This window comes from Oncorhynchus mykiss, chromosome 3 (genome assembly GCF_057628025.1).
Source record: "Oncorhynchus mykiss isolate SJ-2025 chromosome 3, ASM5762802v1, whole genome shotgun sequence".
In the NCBI taxonomy this organism is placed as follows: Eukaryota; Metazoa; Chordata; class Actinopteri; order Salmoniformes; family Salmonidae; genus Oncorhynchus; species Oncorhynchus mykiss.
The window spans coordinates 96,661,622-96,680,734 of NC_143024.1; the positions used below are offsets into that span (position 1 = coordinate 96,661,622).

Sequence of the window (19,113 nt, forward strand, 5' to 3'; positions counted from 1 at the left end):
AAGGGAAGGGAAAGGGGAAGGGAAGGAAAGGGAAGGGAAAGGGAAGGAAAGGGAAGGAAAGGGAAGGGAAAGGGGAAGGGAAGGGAAAGGGAAGGAAAGGGAAAGGGAAAGGGAAGGGAAAGGGAAGGGAAGGGAAGGAAAGGGAAAGGGAAAGGAAAGGCAGGGAAAGGGAAGGGAAAGGAAAGGGAAGGGAAAGGAAAGGGAAAGGGGAAGGAAAGGGAAGGGGAAGGGAAGGGGAAGGGAAGGGGAAGGAAAAGGGAAGGGAAGGGAAAGGAGAGGGAAAGGAGAGGGAAAGGAGAGGGAAAGGAAAGGGAAGGGAAAGGGAAAGGAAGGGGAAGGGAAAGGGGAAGGGGAAGGAAAGGGAAAGGGAAGGGGAAGGGGAAGGGAAGGGAAAGGGGAAGGAAGGAAAGGGAAAGGAGAGGGAAAGGAGAGGGAAAGGAGAGGGAAAGGAAAGGGAAGGTAAAGGCAAAGGGATGGGAAAGGAAAGGGAAGGGAAGGGAAAGGGGAAGAAAGGGAAGGGAAGGGAAAGGAAGGGAAGGGAAAGGGGAAGGGAAGGGAAGGAAAGGGAAGGGAAGGGGAAGGGGAAGGGAAGGGGAAGGGAAAGGGGAAGGGAAAGGAAAGGGAAAGGAAAGGGAGGGAAAGGGAAGGGGAAGGGAAGGGGAAGGGAAAGGGGAAGGAAAGGAAGGGAAAGGAAGGGAAGGAAAGGGAAAGGGAAGGGAAAGGAAGGGAGGGAAGGGAAAGGGGAAGGAAAGGGAAGGAAAGGGGAAAGGAAAGGGAAGGGAAAGGGAGGGAAAGGAAGGAGAAGGGAAGGGAAGGGAAGGGAAAGGAAGGGAAGGGAAAGGGAAAGGGAAGGGAAAGGGGAAGGGAAAGGGAAGGGAAAGGGAAGGGAAGGGAAAGGAGGGAAAGGAAGGGAAGGAAAGGAAGGAAGGGCAGGAAGGAAAGGGAAGGAAAGGAAGGGAAGGGAAGGGAAAGGGAAGGGAAGGGAAGGGAATGGAATGGAAGGGAGGGGAAGAGGGGAACCTAAGGGAAGGAAGGGAATGGAATGGAATGGAATGGAATGGAATGGAATCCTAGGTGCAGGGACAGGAATGGAATGGAATGGAATGGAATGGAATGGAATGGAGTGGAAGGGGAGTCTAAGGGGAATAGGACAGTCATAAATGGAATGGAATGGAATGGAATGGAATGGAATGTAACCAGGGGAATCCTAGGGATGGAACTAAGGCCAAGGGAAGGGAAGGGGAAAGGGAAGGGAAGGGAGGGAAGGAAGGAAGGGAAAGGAGAGGGAAGGAGGAAGGAGAGGAAAGGAGAGGGAAGGAGAGGGAAGGAAGGGAAGGGAAGGGAAGGAAAGGGGAAGGAAGGGAAGGGAAGGAAAGGGAAGGAAGGGGAAGGGAAGGGAAGGGGAGGGGAAGGGAAGGGAGGGAAAGGAAAGGAAGGGAAGGAGAGGGAAGGAGAGGGAAAGGAGAGGGAAAGGAAGGGAAGGGAAAGGCAAGGGGTAAGGGAAAGGGAAGGGAAAGGAAGGGGAGGGAAAGGGAAGGGAAGGGAAGGAAAGGGAAAGGAAGGGGAAGGGGAAGGGGAGGGGAGGAAGGGGAAGGGAAGGGGGAGGGAAAGGAAGGGAAAGGAAGGGAGGGAAGGGAAGGGAAAGGAAGGGAAGGAAGGGAAGGGAGGGAAGGGAAGGGAAAGGAAGGGAAGGGAAAGGAAGGGAAGGGAGGAAGGAAGGGAAGGGAAGGAAAGGGAAGGGAAAGGGAAGGCAAAAGGAAGAAAGGAAGGAAGGGGATGAAAGGGAAAGGGAAGGGAGGGGAAGGAAGGGAAAGGGAAGGAAGGGAAAGGAAGGGAAGGGTAGGGAAGGGAAGGAAAGGGAGGAAATGGGAAGGAAAGGAAAGGGAGAGGAAGGAAAGGGAAGGGAAGGGAGGGAAATGGAAAGGAAAGGAAGGGGGAAGGAAAGGGAGGGAAGGGAGTGAAGGGAAAGGAATGGAATGGAAGGGAAGGGAGAGAAGGAAATGGGAAGGGAAGGAAAGGGAAGGGAAAGGAAGGGAAGGGAATGGAATGGAATGGAATGGAATGGAATGCAATGCAATGGAATGGAATGGAATGGAATGTAATGGAATGGAATGGAATGGAATGGAATGGAATGGAATGGAATGGAATTGAATGGAATGGAATGGAATGGAATGGAATGGAATGAATGGAATGAATGGAATGAAATGGAATGGAAATCAATGGAATGGAATGGAATGGAATGGAATGGAATGGAATGGAATGGAATGGAATGGAATGGAATGAAATGGAATGGAATGGAATGGAATGGAATGGAATGGAATGGAATGGAATGGAATGGAATGGAATGGAATGGAATGGAATGGAATGGAATGGAATGGAATGGAATGGAATGGAATGAAATGGAATGGAACCCGAATGGAATGGAATGGAATGGAATGGAATGGAATGGAATGGAATGGAATGGAATGGAATGGAATGGAATGGAATGGAATGGAATGGAATGGAATGGAATGGAATGGAATGGAATGGAATGGAATGGAATGGAATGGAATGGAATGGAATGGAATGGAATGGAATGGAATGTAATGGAATGGAATGGAATGGAATGGAATGGAATGGAATGCAAAACCTGAACGGAATGGAATGGAATGGAATGGAATGGAATGGAATGGAATGGAATGGAATGGAATAGAATGGAATGGAATAGAATGGAATGGAATGGAATGGAATAGAATGGAATGGAATGGAATGGAATAGAATGGAATGGAATGGAATGGAACGAAACGAAAGGAATGGAATGAAATGGAATTGAATGGAATGGAATGGAATGGAATGGAATGGAATGGAATAGAATGGAAAGGAAAGGAAAGGGAAGGGAGGGAGGGAAGGGAGAGAGAGAAGGAAAGGAAGGGAAGGGGAGGGAAGGAAGGAGGGAGAGAGAGAAAGGAAGGGAAGGGAGAGAAAGGGAAAGGGAGGGAAGGGAAAGAGAAGGAAAGGGAAGGGAAGGAAAGGGAGGGAGGCAGGGAAAGGGAGGGAGGGAAAGTGAAGGGAAGGAAAGGAAGGAAAGGGAGGGAAAGAGAAGGGAAGAGAAAAGGAAAGGAAGGGAGGGGAGGAAGGAAGGGAAAGGGAGGGGAAGGAAAGGAAGGGAGAGAAAGGAAGGAAAGGAAGGGGGAAGGGGAAGGAAGGAAGGAAGGGAAAGGGAGGGATGGATTGGAAGTGGGAGGGAAGGGAGGGAGGAAGGTGGGGAAGGAAGGGAAGGAGGAAGGAAGGAAGGGAAAGGAAGGAAAGGAAAGAGAGGAAAGCAAGGGAAGGGAAGGGAGGGAAGGAAGGAAGGAAAGAGAAGGAAGGAAGGGAAGGGAAGGAAGGAAAGGAAGGAAAGGAAGGGGAGGGAAGGGAAGGGAAGGGAGGGAAGGGAAGGGAGGGAGGGAAGGAGGGAAGGGAAGGGAGGGTAGGGAAGGGAAGGGAAGGGAAGGGAAGGGAAGGGAAGGGAAAGGGAAGGGAAAGGAAAGGAAAGGGAAGAGAAAGGAAAGGAAAGGGAAGGGGAAGGAAAGGAAAGGAAAGGAAAGGAAAGGGAAAGGAAGGGAAGGGAAGGGAAGGGAAGGGAAAGGGAAAGGGAAGGGAAAGGGGGATACCTAGTCAGTTGACAAACTGAATGCCTTCAACAGAAAGCTGAAACCATCCTCTCTTCAACAAGGACAAGGGGACGAAGCTTCCAAAGCTGTTTTCCCCGCAATTGCATTTTGAAGGTAAAAGTACCTTTTGAGGTGGAACTTGAGGTAGCGCAGGATGCCCCGGCTGGGCAGGAAGGTACAGCTCATACAGGTGAGGAGGTGCCAGTGGGCACAATTGGCCGAGCTGTTGGGCTGTGGCACATGATTGGTCTGCTTGATGAGCTGACAGTAGACCTCGTCTCGGAGCAGGCGCAGGTCGTGGCAGGTCTGGAGGATGCCCTGGATGATCGGGACCGGATCAGACACAGCCTCCATCTCCTGTAGAGAGTTGAAGATCTTCACTGCCTCGTCCTGCAGGCTGGCATAACCCTTCTCCTTTTGGACTGGGGGTAGGGAGAGGGGGAGAGCAAGAGAGAGAGAGAGAGAGAGAGAGAGACAGAGAGAGAGAGAAGAGAGAGAGAGAGAGAGAGAGAGAGAGATAGAGACAGAGAGACAGAGAGACAGAGAGAGACAGAGAGAAAAAGAGAGAGAGAGAGAGAGAGAGAGAGTGAATGAGAGAGAGAGAGAAAGTGAATGAGAAAGGGAGAGTTATGGTGGTCACTGCTTTATGCATTTCATTCCTAGCAAAATGGTTAATACAACTGTTGTCAAATACATGAGACCCTTTGCTCCACTAGGAGTTAAAATAAGTAAATCAAGTCCTTGCAGTGTAAAATATAAACTAGCTGTAATAAGTCCCTCCAGGGTCTTATAGGTGAACAACTCACGGTGGATGTTGACCTCCCCGTAAGGCAGAGGCAGCAGGGGGGAGTGGAGGGGGTGCTGGGTATATCTGAGGATAGGGTTCCTCCAGTACGTCTGTTCTACAGCCTCCACGTTCATACTGCTCTCCTGGGGGGAAAGGTCAGAGGTCAGAGGAATGTCTCAAGTTCCTTCATCATCACTAGCATCTCCTGAGCCTGGTCTCTATGTAGACAACAATATAACAATGGCTGATTGAGATCACAAACAGATCTGACATAAAATGACCACATCTCAGTATGCAGGCTGGTGATTGGCTGTACCTTGATGTCCCTGATGAGTTGCTGTGTGGGTGTCTCTATGGGAACCTTGCTGTCGACAGCCCCCTGTATGGCCGACGCCCAGCGCATAGCCTCGTTCAGTAGTTTGGTGTAGAGGTGGTACGAGTGTTTACGGCCGTGGACGATAATGTTCCAGTAACCTGGGGGGGGTAGACAGGAAGGAAGGAAGTTTAAGAACGTAGAAAAGTCTGGGGCTGCATCACAAAACAAATGGCCCCCTATTTCCTAGCTCACTATTTTGACACATACTGAGTGACTCAAGGAGCATTAAAGTAATATATATATATATATGATATGGTAGACAGACACATTCTTGCTGGAATGCGTTAGCCTGGTCCCGGATGTGTTTGTGTTGTCTTGACAACATTGAACACTTCCTATTCTCAGTCTCTACCTACCGGTGTCCTTGAAGACCTTCTCGTCGGGCTGGACCACAGAGCAGAGACTGTTGAGGACCAGGGTCCCCAGCTTGGACACACTGCGCTCTGAAGACTTGTAGTAGTCCAGAGAGGTAGAGGTCAATACAAACCATCTCTTCTTCAGCTTCAGACTAGTGCTCTTAGCCCTTATCTCCTTGTGAAGCCAACCTGGGAAGAGAGAGAGAAGGACACTAAGGTCCAGTACTGAGAACAGACAACAAACTGACTGTATAAACAATTATAGAGTAAATTGGCAGATCTATTAAAAGATAATCTTATTCAAAAGGATAACTCCACTTTATGCTCTAGTGCTGCCCAGTGTAACATCACCTTAAAGACACCATACAGGTACGCATGGATAAGAATGGACCCAGGTACGTATGGATAAGAATGGACCCAGGTACGTATGGATACAGGTAAGAATGGTGCATGTACTCCTGAGGTGCTGACCTGTTTCACCCTCTATAACCACTGTGATTATTATTTGGCCCTGCTGGTCATCTATAAACGTTTGAACATCTTGAAGAACGATCTGGCCTTAATGGCCATGTACTCTGATAATCTCCATCTGGCACAAAAGAGGACTGGCCACCCCTCAGAGCCTGGTTCCTCTCTACCCAGTACAGCCAGAAGAGGACTGGACACCCCTCAGAGCCTGGTTCCTCTCCACTCAGTACAGCCAGAAGAGGACTGGCCACCCCTCATAGCCTGGTTCCTCTCTAGGTTTCTTCCTAGGTTCTGGCCTTTCTAGGGAGTTTTTCCTAGCCAACGTGCTTCTGCACCTGCATTGCTTGCTGTTTGGGATTTTAGGCTGGGTTTCTGTACAGCACCTTTTTTTAAATTAAATTGCTAACTTTATCTAGGCAAGTCAGTTAAGAACAAATTCTTATTTTCAATGACGGCCTAGGAACAGTGGGTTAACTGCCTGTTCAGGGGCAGAACGACAGATTTGTACCTTGTCAGCTTTAACCACTAGGCTACCTGCCACCCCATCTGCTGATGTAAAAAGGCTTTATAAATTAATTTGATTGATTGATTGAGTTACGTATGGACAAGAATAGATACAGGTATGTATGGGTATGAATGGATACAGGTATGTATGGGTAAGAATGGATACAGGTATGTTTGGGTAAGAATGGATACAGGTATGTATGGGTATGAATGGATACAGGTATGAATGGATAAGAATGGATACATGTATGTATGGGTATGAATGGATACAGGTGTGAATGGATACAGGTGTGAATGGATACAGGTATGTATGGGTATGAATGGATACAGGTATGAATGGATACAGGTATGAATGGATACAGGTGTGTATGGGTAAGAATGGATACAGATATGTATGGGTATGAATGGATACAGATATGTATGGGTATGAATGGATACAGGTAAGAATGGATACAGGTATGAATGGATACAGGTAAGAATGGATACAGGTATGAATGGATACAGGTATGAATGGATACAGGTATGAATGGATACAGGTATGTATGGATAAGAATGGATACAGCTATGTATGGGTATGAATGGATACAGGTATGAATGGATACAGGTATGAATGGGTAAGAATGGATACAGGTATGAATGGATACAGGTATATGGATAAGAATGGATACAGGTATGTATGGGTAAGAATGGATACAGGTGTGTATGGGTATGAATAGATACAGGTATGTATGGGTATGAATGGATACAGGTATGAATGGATACAGGTATGAATGGATACAGGTATGAATGGATACAGGTATGTATGGATAAGAATGGATACAGCTATGTATGGGTATGAATGGATACAGGTATGAATGGATACAGGTATGTATGGGTAAGAATGGATACAGGTATGTATGGGTAAGAATGAATACAGGTATCTATGGGTAAGAATGGATACAGGAATGTATGGGTATGAATGGATACAGGTATGAATGGATACAGGTGTGAAATGGATACAGGTATGTATGGATACAGGTATGTATGGGTAAGAATGGATACAGGTATGAATGGATACAGGTATGAATGGATACAGGTATGAATGGATACGGGTGTGAAATGGATACAGGTATGTATGGGTAAGAATGGATACAGATATGTATGGGTATGAATGGATACAGGTAAGAATGGATACAGGTATGAATGGATACAGATATGTATGGGTATGAATGGATACAGGTATGAATGGATACAGGTGTGTATGGGTATGAATGGATACAGGTACGTATGGGTATGAATGGATACAGGTATGAATGGATACAGGTACGTATGGGTATGAATGGATACAGGTATGTATGGATATGAATGGATACAGGTGTGTATGGGTATGAATGGATACAGGTACGTATGGGTATGAATGGATACAGGTATGAATGGATACAGGTACGTATGGGTATGAATGGATACAGGTATGAATGGATACAGGTACGTATGGGTATGAATGGATACAGGTATGTATGGATATGAATGGATACAGGTGTGTATGGGTATGAATGGATACAGGTACGTATGGGTATGAATGGATACAGGTATGTATGGGTATGAATGGATACAGGTATGAATGGATACAGGTATGTATGGATATGAATGGATACAGGTGTGTATGGGTATGAATGGATACAGGTATGTATGGGTATGAATGGATACAGGTGTGTATGGATAAGAATAGATACAGGTATGTATGGGTATCAATGAATACAGGTATGTATGGGTATGAATGAATACAGGTATGTATGGTATGAATGGATACAGGTATGTATGGATACAGGTATGTATGGGTATGAATGGATACAGGTAAGTATGGGTATGAATCAGTGGATGCTGCTGAGGGGAGGACGGCTCATAATAATAACGGAGGGAATGGAATGGGATCAAACACATGGAAACCATCTTTCAAAAACAAGGACATTTCTACGTGACCCCAACCTTTTGAACGGTAGTGTAGGTCACTAACCTCTGACCAGGAAGTCCTGTCCGTCTATCCTGGCGTCTCCTTTAGGTTTCTGCAGCAGGCCGATCCAGTGGTGCATCTCTTCAGGCATCTCAGTGTTGCAGTGGATCACACGGTTAGCAGTGATGATGACAAACGAGTTGGGTCTGTCAGGGTTGTCTGACGCGCACACAGAGTCGATCAGTCCAACATCCACAGTTCCCTGTTTCACAATATTGGCATATCGTCAAACAACATGAACACATGTCTGTAACTCCTAGAGCGACCGACAGACAGTTGTTGTCACTGTTAATTTAATAATTGTTATGTGTATCACTTATCTTGGGCAACATTGACCCTGTTATTCATGCCATTAAAGCATATTGAATTTGAATTAACAGAGAGACAGATTTATTGATAGATAAATTAATTGATTGATAGATGTGATGCAGTGCCAGTCAGTGCCGTTTAAGATTGAGAAGGACAATATTATTTTATCATCACGGCCTTATTTCTATTACAGCGTACTGGATGACTGCCATTCATATTCACCCAGATCAATGTAACAGTGATAGGTTTAGGTTACTGCCATTCATATTCACCCAGATCAATGTAACAGTGACAGGTTTAGGTTACTGTCATTCATATTCACCCAGTTCAATGTAACAGTGACAGGTTTAGGTTACTGTCATTCATATGCACCCAGTTCAATGTAACAGTGACAGGTTTAGGTTACTGTCATTCATATTCACCCAGTTCAATGTAACAGTGACAGGTTTAGGTTACTGTCATTCATATTCACCCAGTTCAATGTAACAGTGACAGGTTTAGGTTACTGTCATTCATATTCCATTCACCCAGTTCAATGTATTGTAATATTTTAGCAGCAGCTAATGGGGATCCATAGTAAAATACAAACACAAATACCATGCTCAAAGGGATATTCAATGACTGCTTTGTTTTTTACCCATTTACCAATACAAGTCTTTGTGAGACATTAGAAAACCTCCCTGATCTTTGTGGTTGAATCGGTGTTGGAAATTCACTGCTCGACTGAGAGACCTTACAGATAATTGTATGTGTGTGGTACAGAGATGAGGTAGTCATAATGTTAAACACTATTATTGCACACAGAGTGAGTCCATGCAACTTATTATTACTTATTATGTGACTTGTTAAGCACATTTTTACTCCTGAACTTATTTAGTCTTGCCATAACAAAGGTGTTGAACACTTATTGACTCAAGACATTTCAGCTTTCATTTGTAATTAATTTGTAAACATTTTGAAAAACATAATTCCACTTTGACATGATGGGGTGTTGTGTGTAGGCCAGTGACACAAAATCTCAATTTAATCAATTTTCAATTCAGGCTGTAACAACAAAATGTGGAAAAAGTCAAGGGGTGTGAAAACTTTCTGAAGACTCTGTAGCTACTAGAACACGTTAGTAAACCCGCTACAATCACGCACTACAGTGTACAGTCAGCAAGCAGTTTAGCAGTTACACTGGCAGGCCCCGGAGGCGATAAATTAACTGAGAGCTTACATTGACTTGGAAGAGTTCCCGTGTTGGATAGCCTTAGCCAGCCAGCTAACATCAATTGCATTCCTCTCTGTTTGAAGCCAGGTGTTTGAGTAGGCTAAATTAGATAGCTGCATTAGCTAGCTAAGTAAGTGAAAGTTATTTTTTTTTAAACTAAAAATATAGCTAGCTCTCTCTCTCTCTCTGCTGCTTCTTCTTAATTTTGAAGAGACTAATTTATTCAAAACAGTTCAACTATTGTCTTTGAGTCAACTACTCATCACATTTTATACACTAGCTAGCTAACTGTAGCTTACGCTTCAGTACTAGATTCATTCTCTGATCCTTTGATTGGTTGGACAACAAAAGAGGCTTCTGAGGGGAGAATGACTCATAATAATGGCCAGAATGGAGCAAAAGGAATGGCATCAAACCCCTGGAAACCATGTGTTTGATGTATTTTACACCATTCCACTTGTTCTGCTCCAGTTATTACCACGAAGCCGTTCTCCCCAACTAAGGACCCACCAATCTCCTGTGGTAGACAACATGTCAGTTCACGCTGCAAGAGCTCTGATAGGTTTGAGGACATCTTCCGGAAGTTGTCATAATTACTGTGTAAGTCTATGGAAGGGGGTGAGAGCCATGAGCCTCCAAAGGTTTTGTATTGAAGTTAATGTACCCAGAGGAGGACAGAAGCAAGCTGTCCTCCGGCTACACCATGGTACAACCCTACAGAGTGCTGTTGAGGCTACTGTAGACCTTCTTTATAAAACAGTAAAGACCTGCTATAATAAGTTATATGGTAACGTGATATTTAGTATAGTTTTATCTAAAAAGGATCACTTTTAATATTTCACTAGTTGTATTCCTCCCCTTCCTCCTCTGAGGAGCCTCCACTGATGTGACAGAGGTGATACTGACCACAGCATTCTTGGGGTTGGCCTGCTCATGATGTATCTCCATCAGCTGGTCTGGACTGGCACTCTGGACACGACTCAGCACGTTGAACCAGCCACTGGAGGGAGAGAGAGAGAGAGGGGGGGGGGTAAGGTTCCACAGAGCAATACACTGGTGGACCACTAGGGGTAAACAACACTGGTGGACCACTAGGGGTAATACAACACTGGTGGACCACTAGGGGTAATACAACACTGGTGAACCACTAGGGGTAATACAACACTGGTGGACCACTAGGGGTACTACAACACTGGTGGACCACAAGGGGTAATACAACACTGGTGGACCACTAGGGGTAATACAACACTGGTGGACCACTAGGGGTAATACAACATCTATACAACACTGGTGGACCACTAGGGGTAATACAACATCTATACAACACTGGTGGACCACTAGGGGTAATACAACACTGGTGAACCACTAGGGGTAATACAACACTGGTGGACCACTAGGGGTAATACAACACTGGTGGACCACTAGGGGTAATACAACATCTATACAACACTGGGGGACCACTAGGGGTAATACAACACTGGTGGACCACTAGGGGTACTACAACACTGGTGGACCACTAGGGGTAATACAACACTGGGGGACCACTAGGGGTATTACAACACTGGTGGACCACTAGGGGTAATACAACACTGGTGAACCACTAGGGGTAATACAACACTGGTGGACCACTAGGGGTACTACAACACTGGTGGACCACTAGGGGTAATACAACACTGGGGGACCACTAGGGGTAATACAACACTGGTGGACCACTAGGGGTAATTCAACACTGGGGGACCACTAGGGGTAATACAACACTGGTGGACCACTAGGGGTAATACAACACTGGTGGACCACTAGGGGTAATACAACATCTATACAACACTGGTGAACCACTAGGGGTAATACAACATCTATACAACACTGGTGAACCACTAGGGGTAATACAACACTGGTGGACCACTAGGGGTATTACAACACTGGTGGACCACTAGGGGTATTACAACACTGGTGGACCACTAGGGGTAATACAACATCTATACAACACTGGTGGACCACTAGGGGTAATACAACATCTATACAACACTGGTGAACCACTAGGGGTAATACAACACTGGTGGACCACTAGGGGTATTACAACACTGGTGGACCACTAGGGGTAATACAACACTGGGGGACCACTAGGGGTATTACAACACTGGTGGACCACTAGGGGTAATACAACACTGGTGGACCACTAGGGGTAATACAACACTGGTGGACCACTAGGGGTAATACAACATCTATACAACACTGGTGGACCACTAGGGGTAATACAACATCTATACAACACTGGTGGACCACTAGGGGTAATACAACACTGGTGAACCACTAGGGGTAATACAACACTGGTGGACCACTAGGGGTAATACAACACTGGTGAACCACTAGGGGTAATACAACACTGGTGGACCACTAGGGGTAATACATCACTGGTGGACCACTAGGGGTAATACAACATCTATACAACACTGGGGGACCACTAGGGGTAATACAACACTGGTGGACCACTAGGGGTACTACAACACTGGTGGACCACTAGGGGTAATACAACACTGGGGGACCACTAGGGGTAATACAACACTGGTGGACCACTAGGGGTAATACAACACTGGTGGACCACTAGGGGTAATACAACACTGGTGGACCACTAGGGGTAATACAACACTGGTGAACCACTAGGGGTAATACAACACTGGTGAACCACTAGGGGTAATACAACACTGGTGAACCACTAGGGGTAATACAACACTGGTGGACCACTAGGGGTACTACAACACTGGTGGACCACTAGGGGTAATACAACACTGGGGGACCACTAGGGGTAATACAACACTGGTGGACCACTAGGGGTAATACAACACTGGGGGACCACTAGGGGTAATACAACACTGGTGGACCACTAGGGGTAATACAACATCTATACAACACTGGTGGACCACTAGGGGTAATACAACACTGGTGGACCACTAGGGGTAATACAACACTGGTGGACCACTAGGGGTAATACAACACTGGTGGACCACTAGGGGTAATACAACACTGGTGGACCACTAGGGGTAATACAACATCTATACAACACTGGTGGACCACTAGGGGTAATACAACACTGGTGGACCACTAGGGGTAATACAACACTGGTGGACCACTAGGGGTAATACAACATCTATACAACACTGGTGGACCACTAGGGGTACTACAACACTGGTGGACCACTAGGGGTAATACAACACTGGTGGACCACTAGGGGTAATACAACACTGGTGGACCACTAGGGGTAATACAACACTGGTGGACCACTAGGGGTAATACAACACTGGTGGACCACTAGGGGTAATACAACACTGGTGGACCACTAGGGGTAATACAACACTGGTAGACCACTAGGGGTAATACAACACTGGTGGACCACTAGGGGTAATACAACACTGGTGGACCACTAGGGGTAATACAACATCTATACAACACTGGTGGACCACTAGGGGTAATACAACATCTATACAACACTGGTGGACCACTAGGGGTAATACAACACTGGTGGACCACTAGGGGTAATACAACACTGGTGAACCACTAGGGGTAATACAACACTGGTGGACCACTAGGGGTAATACAACATCTATACAACACTGGTGGACCACTAGGGGTAATACAACACTGGTGGACCACTAGGGGTAATACAACACTGGTGGACCACTAGGGGTAATACAACACTGGTGGACCACTAGGGGTAATACAACACTAGTGGACCACTAGGGGTAATACAACATCTATACAACACTGGTGGACCACTAGGGGTAATACAACACTGGTGGACCACTAGGGGTAATACAACATCTATACAACACTGGTGGACCACTAGGGGTACTACAACACTGGTGGACCACTAGGGGTAATACAACACTGGTGGACCACTAGGGGTAATACAACACTGGTGGACCACTAGGGGTAATACAACATCTATACAACACTGGTGGACCACTAGGGGTAATACAACATCTATACAACACTGGTGGACCACTAGGGGTAATACAACACTGGTGGACCACTAGGGGTAAACAACACTGGTGGACCACTAGGGGTAATACAACACTGGTGAACCACTAGGGGTAATACAACACTGGTGGACCACTAGGGGTATTACAACACTGGTGAACCACTAGGGGTACTACAACACTGGCGAACCTCTAGGGGTAATACAACACTGGTGGACCACTAGGGGTAATACAACATCTATACAACACTGGTGGACCACTAGGGGTACTACAACTAACAGACCCATCTACTAACAGACCCATCTACTAACAGACCCATCTACTAACAGACATATCTACCAACTACTGACAGTCCCATCTACTAACAGACCCATCTACCATCTACTAACAGACCCATCTACCAACTACTAACAGACCCATCTACTAACAGACCCATCTACCAGCTACTAACAGACCCATCTACCAGCTACTAACAGACCCATCTACTAACAGACCCATCTACTAACAGACCCATCTACTAACAGACCCATCTACTAACAGACCCAGCTACTAACAGACATATCTACCAACTACTGACAGTCCCATCTACTGACAGTCCCATCTACTAACAGACCCATCTACCAGCTACTAACAGACCCATCTACCAGCTACTCTGTGTAAATGGCATGTGTCTAACAGACTACTGTCTGATTCTATAGTTCCCTGGTGTTGTAGACTCGACCGTGGACAGAAGAGAGCGAGAGTCTGGAGAAGAGGGCTAGAGACTGGACAGAAGAGGACTAGAGTCTGGAGAAGAGGGTTAGAGTCTGGAGGAGAGGGCTAGAGTTTTTCAACAGGACAATGACCCAACACACATCCAGGTTGTGTAAGGGCTAATTGACCAAGAAGGAGAGTTATGGAGTGCTGCATCAGATGACCTGGCCTCCACAATCTCGTGACCTTAACCCAATTGCGATGGTTTGGGATGAGTTGGACTGCCGAGTATGGAAAAGCAGCCAACAAGTGCTCAGCATATGTGGGAATTCCTTCAAGACTGTTGGAAAAGCAATCCGCATGAAGCTGGTTGAGAGAATTCCAAGAGTGTGCAAAGCTGTCATCAAGGCAAAGGGCGGCTACTTTGAAAAATCTCCAATATATAATATATTTAGATTTGTTTAAGACTTTTTGGGTTACTACATGATTCCATACATGTTATTTCATAGTTTTGATGTCTATTATCCTAAAATGTAGAAAATAGTCAAATAAAGAACCCCTGGAATGAGTAGGTGTGTCCAAACTTTTGACCAGTAGTGTATATAAGGGCTGCATGATGCGACTATAGACTATTGAGGATTTGAAAAGGTTGTGGAAGGACAATAGAGCCCTGAGTCCCAGACCATAAGGACCTGATAGAGGGACAATAGAGGCCTGAGTACCAGGCAGTTAGGACCTGATGGAAGGACAATAGAACCCTGAGTACCAGGCCAATAGGACCTGATGGAAGGACAATAGAGCCCTGAGTATCAGGCCAATAGGACCTGATGGAGGGACAATAGACCCCTGAGTACCAGGCAGTTAGGACCTGATGGAAGGACAATAGAGCCCTGAGTACCAGGCAGGTAGGACCTGATGGAGGGACAATAGACCCCTGAGTACCAGGCAGTTAGGACCTGATGGAAGGACAATAGAGCCCTGAGTATCAGGCCAATAGGACCTGATGGAGGGACAATAGAGCCCTGAGTACCAGGCAGTTAGGACCTGATGGAAGGACAATAGAGCCCTGAGTACCAGGCAGTTAGGACCTGATGGAGGGACAATAGAGCCCTGAGTACCAGGCAGTTAGGACCTGATGGAAGGACAATAGAACCCTGAGTACCAGGCCATTAGGACCTGATGGAGGGACAATAGAGCCCTGAGTATCAGGCCATTAGGACCTGATAGAGGGACAATAGAGCCCTGAGTACCAGGCAGTTAGGACCTGATGGAAGGACAATAGAGCCCTGAGTACCAGGCAGGTAGGACCTGATGGAGGGACAATAGAGCCCTGAGTACCAGGCAGTTAGGACCTGATGGAAGGACAATAGAGCCCTGAGTATCAGGCCAATAGGACCTGATGGAGGGACAATAGAGCCCTGAGTACCAGGAAGTTAGGACCTGATGGAAGGACAATAGAGCCCTGAGTACCAGGCAGTTAGGACCTGATGGAGGGACAATAGAGCCCTGAGTACCAGGCAGTTAGGACCTGATGGAAGGACAATAGAACCCTGAGTACCAGGCCATTAGGACCTGATGGAGGGACAATAGAGCCCTGAGTATCAGGCCATTAGGACCTGATAGAGGGACAATAGAGCCCTGAGTACCAGGCCATTAGGACCTGATGGAGGGACAATAGAGCCCTGAGTACCAGGCCAATAGGACCTGATGGAGGGACAATAGAGCCCTGAGTACCAGGCAGTTCAGGACCTGATGGAGGGACAATAGAGCCCTGAGTACCAGGCAGTTAGAACCTGATGGTGGGACATTAGAGCCCTGAGTACCAGGCAGTTAGGACCTGATGGAGGGACAATAGAGCCCTGAGTACCAGGCCATTAGGACCTGTTGGAGGGACAATAGAGCCCTGAGTACCAGGCCAATAGGACCTGATGGAGGGACATTAGAGCCCTGAGTACCAGACTGTTAAGACCTGATGGAGGGACAATAGAGCCCTGAGTATGAGACCATTAGGACCTGATAGAGGGACAATAGAGCCCTGAGTACCAGGCCATTTGGACCTGATGGAGGGACAATTGATTCCTGAGTACCACGCCATTAGGACCTGATGGTCGTTAGTGAGTTGGGTCGGCTACTACTAAGGCATGTACAGAGTGCATAAGAGGATATTACCGTGACTCAACAGTCATGTAGAATATTACTGCCGGTGTGGCGTTGTCTGAACATACCTGGCATCTTCAGGAGTCTCTGCGTAGATGTGGTAGGTTCTCTCTTCAGTCACAATGTTCAGAGAATTCTCCTTGGCATGGTTATCTACTATGTCCCTGTAGACAGCAGGAATTGGAGAATTTAGGTTAGCTGCAGTAGGCCAACATTGCATTTCATCGGAAATGACACCAGGGCTCTGTCCAAAATGGAACACTAGTGCACTATTTTTGACAAGGGCCTATAGCATTAAAAGTAGTGCACTACATAGGGAATAGGGTGCCATTTGGGACACAACCCAGGCTCTTACTTGGCGGAGCGGATGTCGATGGTCCCCCTCAGTTTCTCCTCGCTGTCGCTCTCAAAGTACATGAGTTTATCGTCTCTCAGTACGAACCAGCGCAGCTTCCAGTTCCGTCTGGATAGAGTGGACATGCCACCTCCCTTTTTATACAGCCAGCCACTCTTCAGACTGTCCTGCTTAGCCCTGAACCACATGAAGGTTTCGTCCTTCAACACACACCACCTCCGTCGCCACGGGATCATCAGTCCACCTGGGAGAGAGAGATTGTCACATTACCTTTCTTCTTCCACCAGCTTGGTTATATGTTTACTTTGGCAACGCAAGTTTGGAAGTTAACTTTCCATGCCAATAAAGTGTATTAAATTGAACTGAATTGAGCGAGAGAGATGGGGGGGGATAGAAAAAGAGGGAAGAGAGATGAGAGAGAGGAATAGGGAAATAAGGAGAGAGGGGAGAGTGAGAGAAATAGAGAAATAGGGAGAGAGAGGAGAGAGAGGGGGGAGAGAGAGAAGGCAGTTAGAAGGGAGAGAAAGTGGAGAGAGAGAAGGGAGTTAGAAGGGAGAGAAAGAGGAGAGAGAGAGAGGGGAGAGAAAGAGGGGAGAGGGGAGAGAGAGGAATAGAGAAATAGGGAAGAGAGAGCGGGGGAGAGAGAGAGGGATAGAGAAATAGAGGAGAGAGAGGAGAGAGAGAGAGGAATAGAGACAGAGGGGGAGAGAGAGAGGGGAGAGAGGGGGGGAGAGAGAGAAGGCAGTTAGAAGGGAGAGAAAGTGGAGAGAGAGAAGGGAGTTAGAAGGGAGAGAAAGAGGAGAGAGAGAGAGGGGAGAGAAAGAGGGGAGAGGGGGAGAGAGAGGAATAGAGAAATAGGGAAGAGAGAGCGGGGGAGAGAGAGAGGGAGAGAGAAATAGAGGAGAGAGAGGAGAGAGAGAGGAATAGACACAGAGGGGGAGAGAGAGAGGGGAGAGAGAGGAATAGAGAGAGAGGAGGGAGAGAGAGAGAGAGGGGGGGGAGAAATAGAGAAAGAGAGGGAAAGAGAGAGAGAGAGGTCCACTCCCCAACCAAGAATATGTGTACTAGACTACTGGAGCTCTACAACATAACAGAAGCCTGCTAGACTACTGGAGCTCTACAACATAACAGAAGCCTGCTAGACTACTGGAGCTCTACAACATAACAGAAGCCTGCTAGACTACTGGAGCTCTACAACATAACAGAAGCCTGCTAGACTACTGGAGCTCTACAACATAACAGAAGCCTGCTAGACTACTGGAGCTCTACAACATAACAGAAGCCTGCTAGACTACTGGAGCTCTACAACATAACAGAAGCCTGCTAGACTACTGGAGCTCTACAACATAACAGAAGCCTGCTAGACTACTGGAGCTCTACAACATAACAGAAGCCTGCTAGACTACTGGAGCTCTACAACATAACAGAAGCCTGCTAGACTACTGGAGCTCTACAACATAACAGAAGCCTGCTAGACTACTGGAGCTCTACAACATAACAGAAACCTGCTAGACTACTGGAGCTCTACAACATAACAGAAGCCTGCTAGACTACTGGATCTCTACAACATAACAGGTGCCTGAAACATCTACATGCCTGTCGACCAGTGGTTTATCTAGTATCTGTCCCAAATAGCACCATATCCCCTATGGGCCCTGGTCAAAAGTAGTGCACTATATAGGGAATAGGGTGCCATTGGTGAATGTACTCACCCTTCATGTAGAGGTAGCTGTGAAAGTATGGAGGCCCAGAGCCGTTCAGTATATTGACCCTTCCATTGGAGACCTCCTCGTCTGTGTCCACATAACCATCGGTGCTTGTGTCACTGTCGATAAACTGAACATCACATACATAGACATATTATTACACAGCTAATGTCTAGCCTGAGCACACACATATCTGGGACCAGGCTAGGATAGTATGGTTCTGTTATAGATCTGGGACCAGGCTAGGATAGTATGGTTCTGTTATAGATCTGGACCAGGCTAGGATAGTATGGTTCTGTTACAGATCTGGGACCAGGCTAGGATAGTATGGTTCCGTTATAGATCTGGGACCAGGCTAGGATAGTATGGTTCTGTTGTAGGTCTGGGACTAGGCTAAGATAGTATGGTTCTGTTGTAGGTCTGGGACCAGGCTAGGATAGTATGGTTCTGTTATAGATCTGGACCAGGCTAGGATAGTATGGTTATGTTAGTGATGTTATAGGTCTGGAACCAGGCTAGGATACTATGGTTCTGTTATAGGTCTGGGACCAGGCCAGGATAGTATGGTTCTGTTATTAGTCTGGGACCAGGCC

General features: G+C 46.7%; 1 protein-coding gene across 1 annotated transcript in view; it reads right to left on the minus strand.

The window, feature by feature from the left end:
* Positions 1-19,113, minus strand: part of LOC110516739 (unconventional myosin-X) — a 254,271-nt gene that overhangs the window by 20,283 nt on the left and 214,875 nt on the right. Inside the window, exons 24-32 of the mRNA XM_090230756.1 lie at positions 18,527-18,650; positions 16,815-17,058; positions 16,528-16,623; positions 10,542-10,635; positions 8,117-8,315; positions 5,152-5,340; positions 4,736-4,893; positions 4,439-4,562; positions 3,757-4,054 (exon numbers count right to left, since the gene is read on the minus strand). Of these exons, the coding sequence (XP_090086882.1) occupies positions 3,757-4,054; positions 4,439-4,562; positions 4,736-4,893; positions 5,152-5,340; positions 8,117-8,315; positions 10,542-10,635; positions 16,528-16,623; positions 16,815-17,058; positions 18,527-18,650 (1,526 nt within the window). The remainder of the gene's footprint in view (positions 1-3,756; positions 4,055-4,438; positions 4,563-4,735; positions 4,894-5,151; positions 5,341-8,116; positions 8,316-10,541; positions 10,636-16,527; positions 16,624-16,814; positions 17,059-18,526; positions 18,651-19,113) is intronic.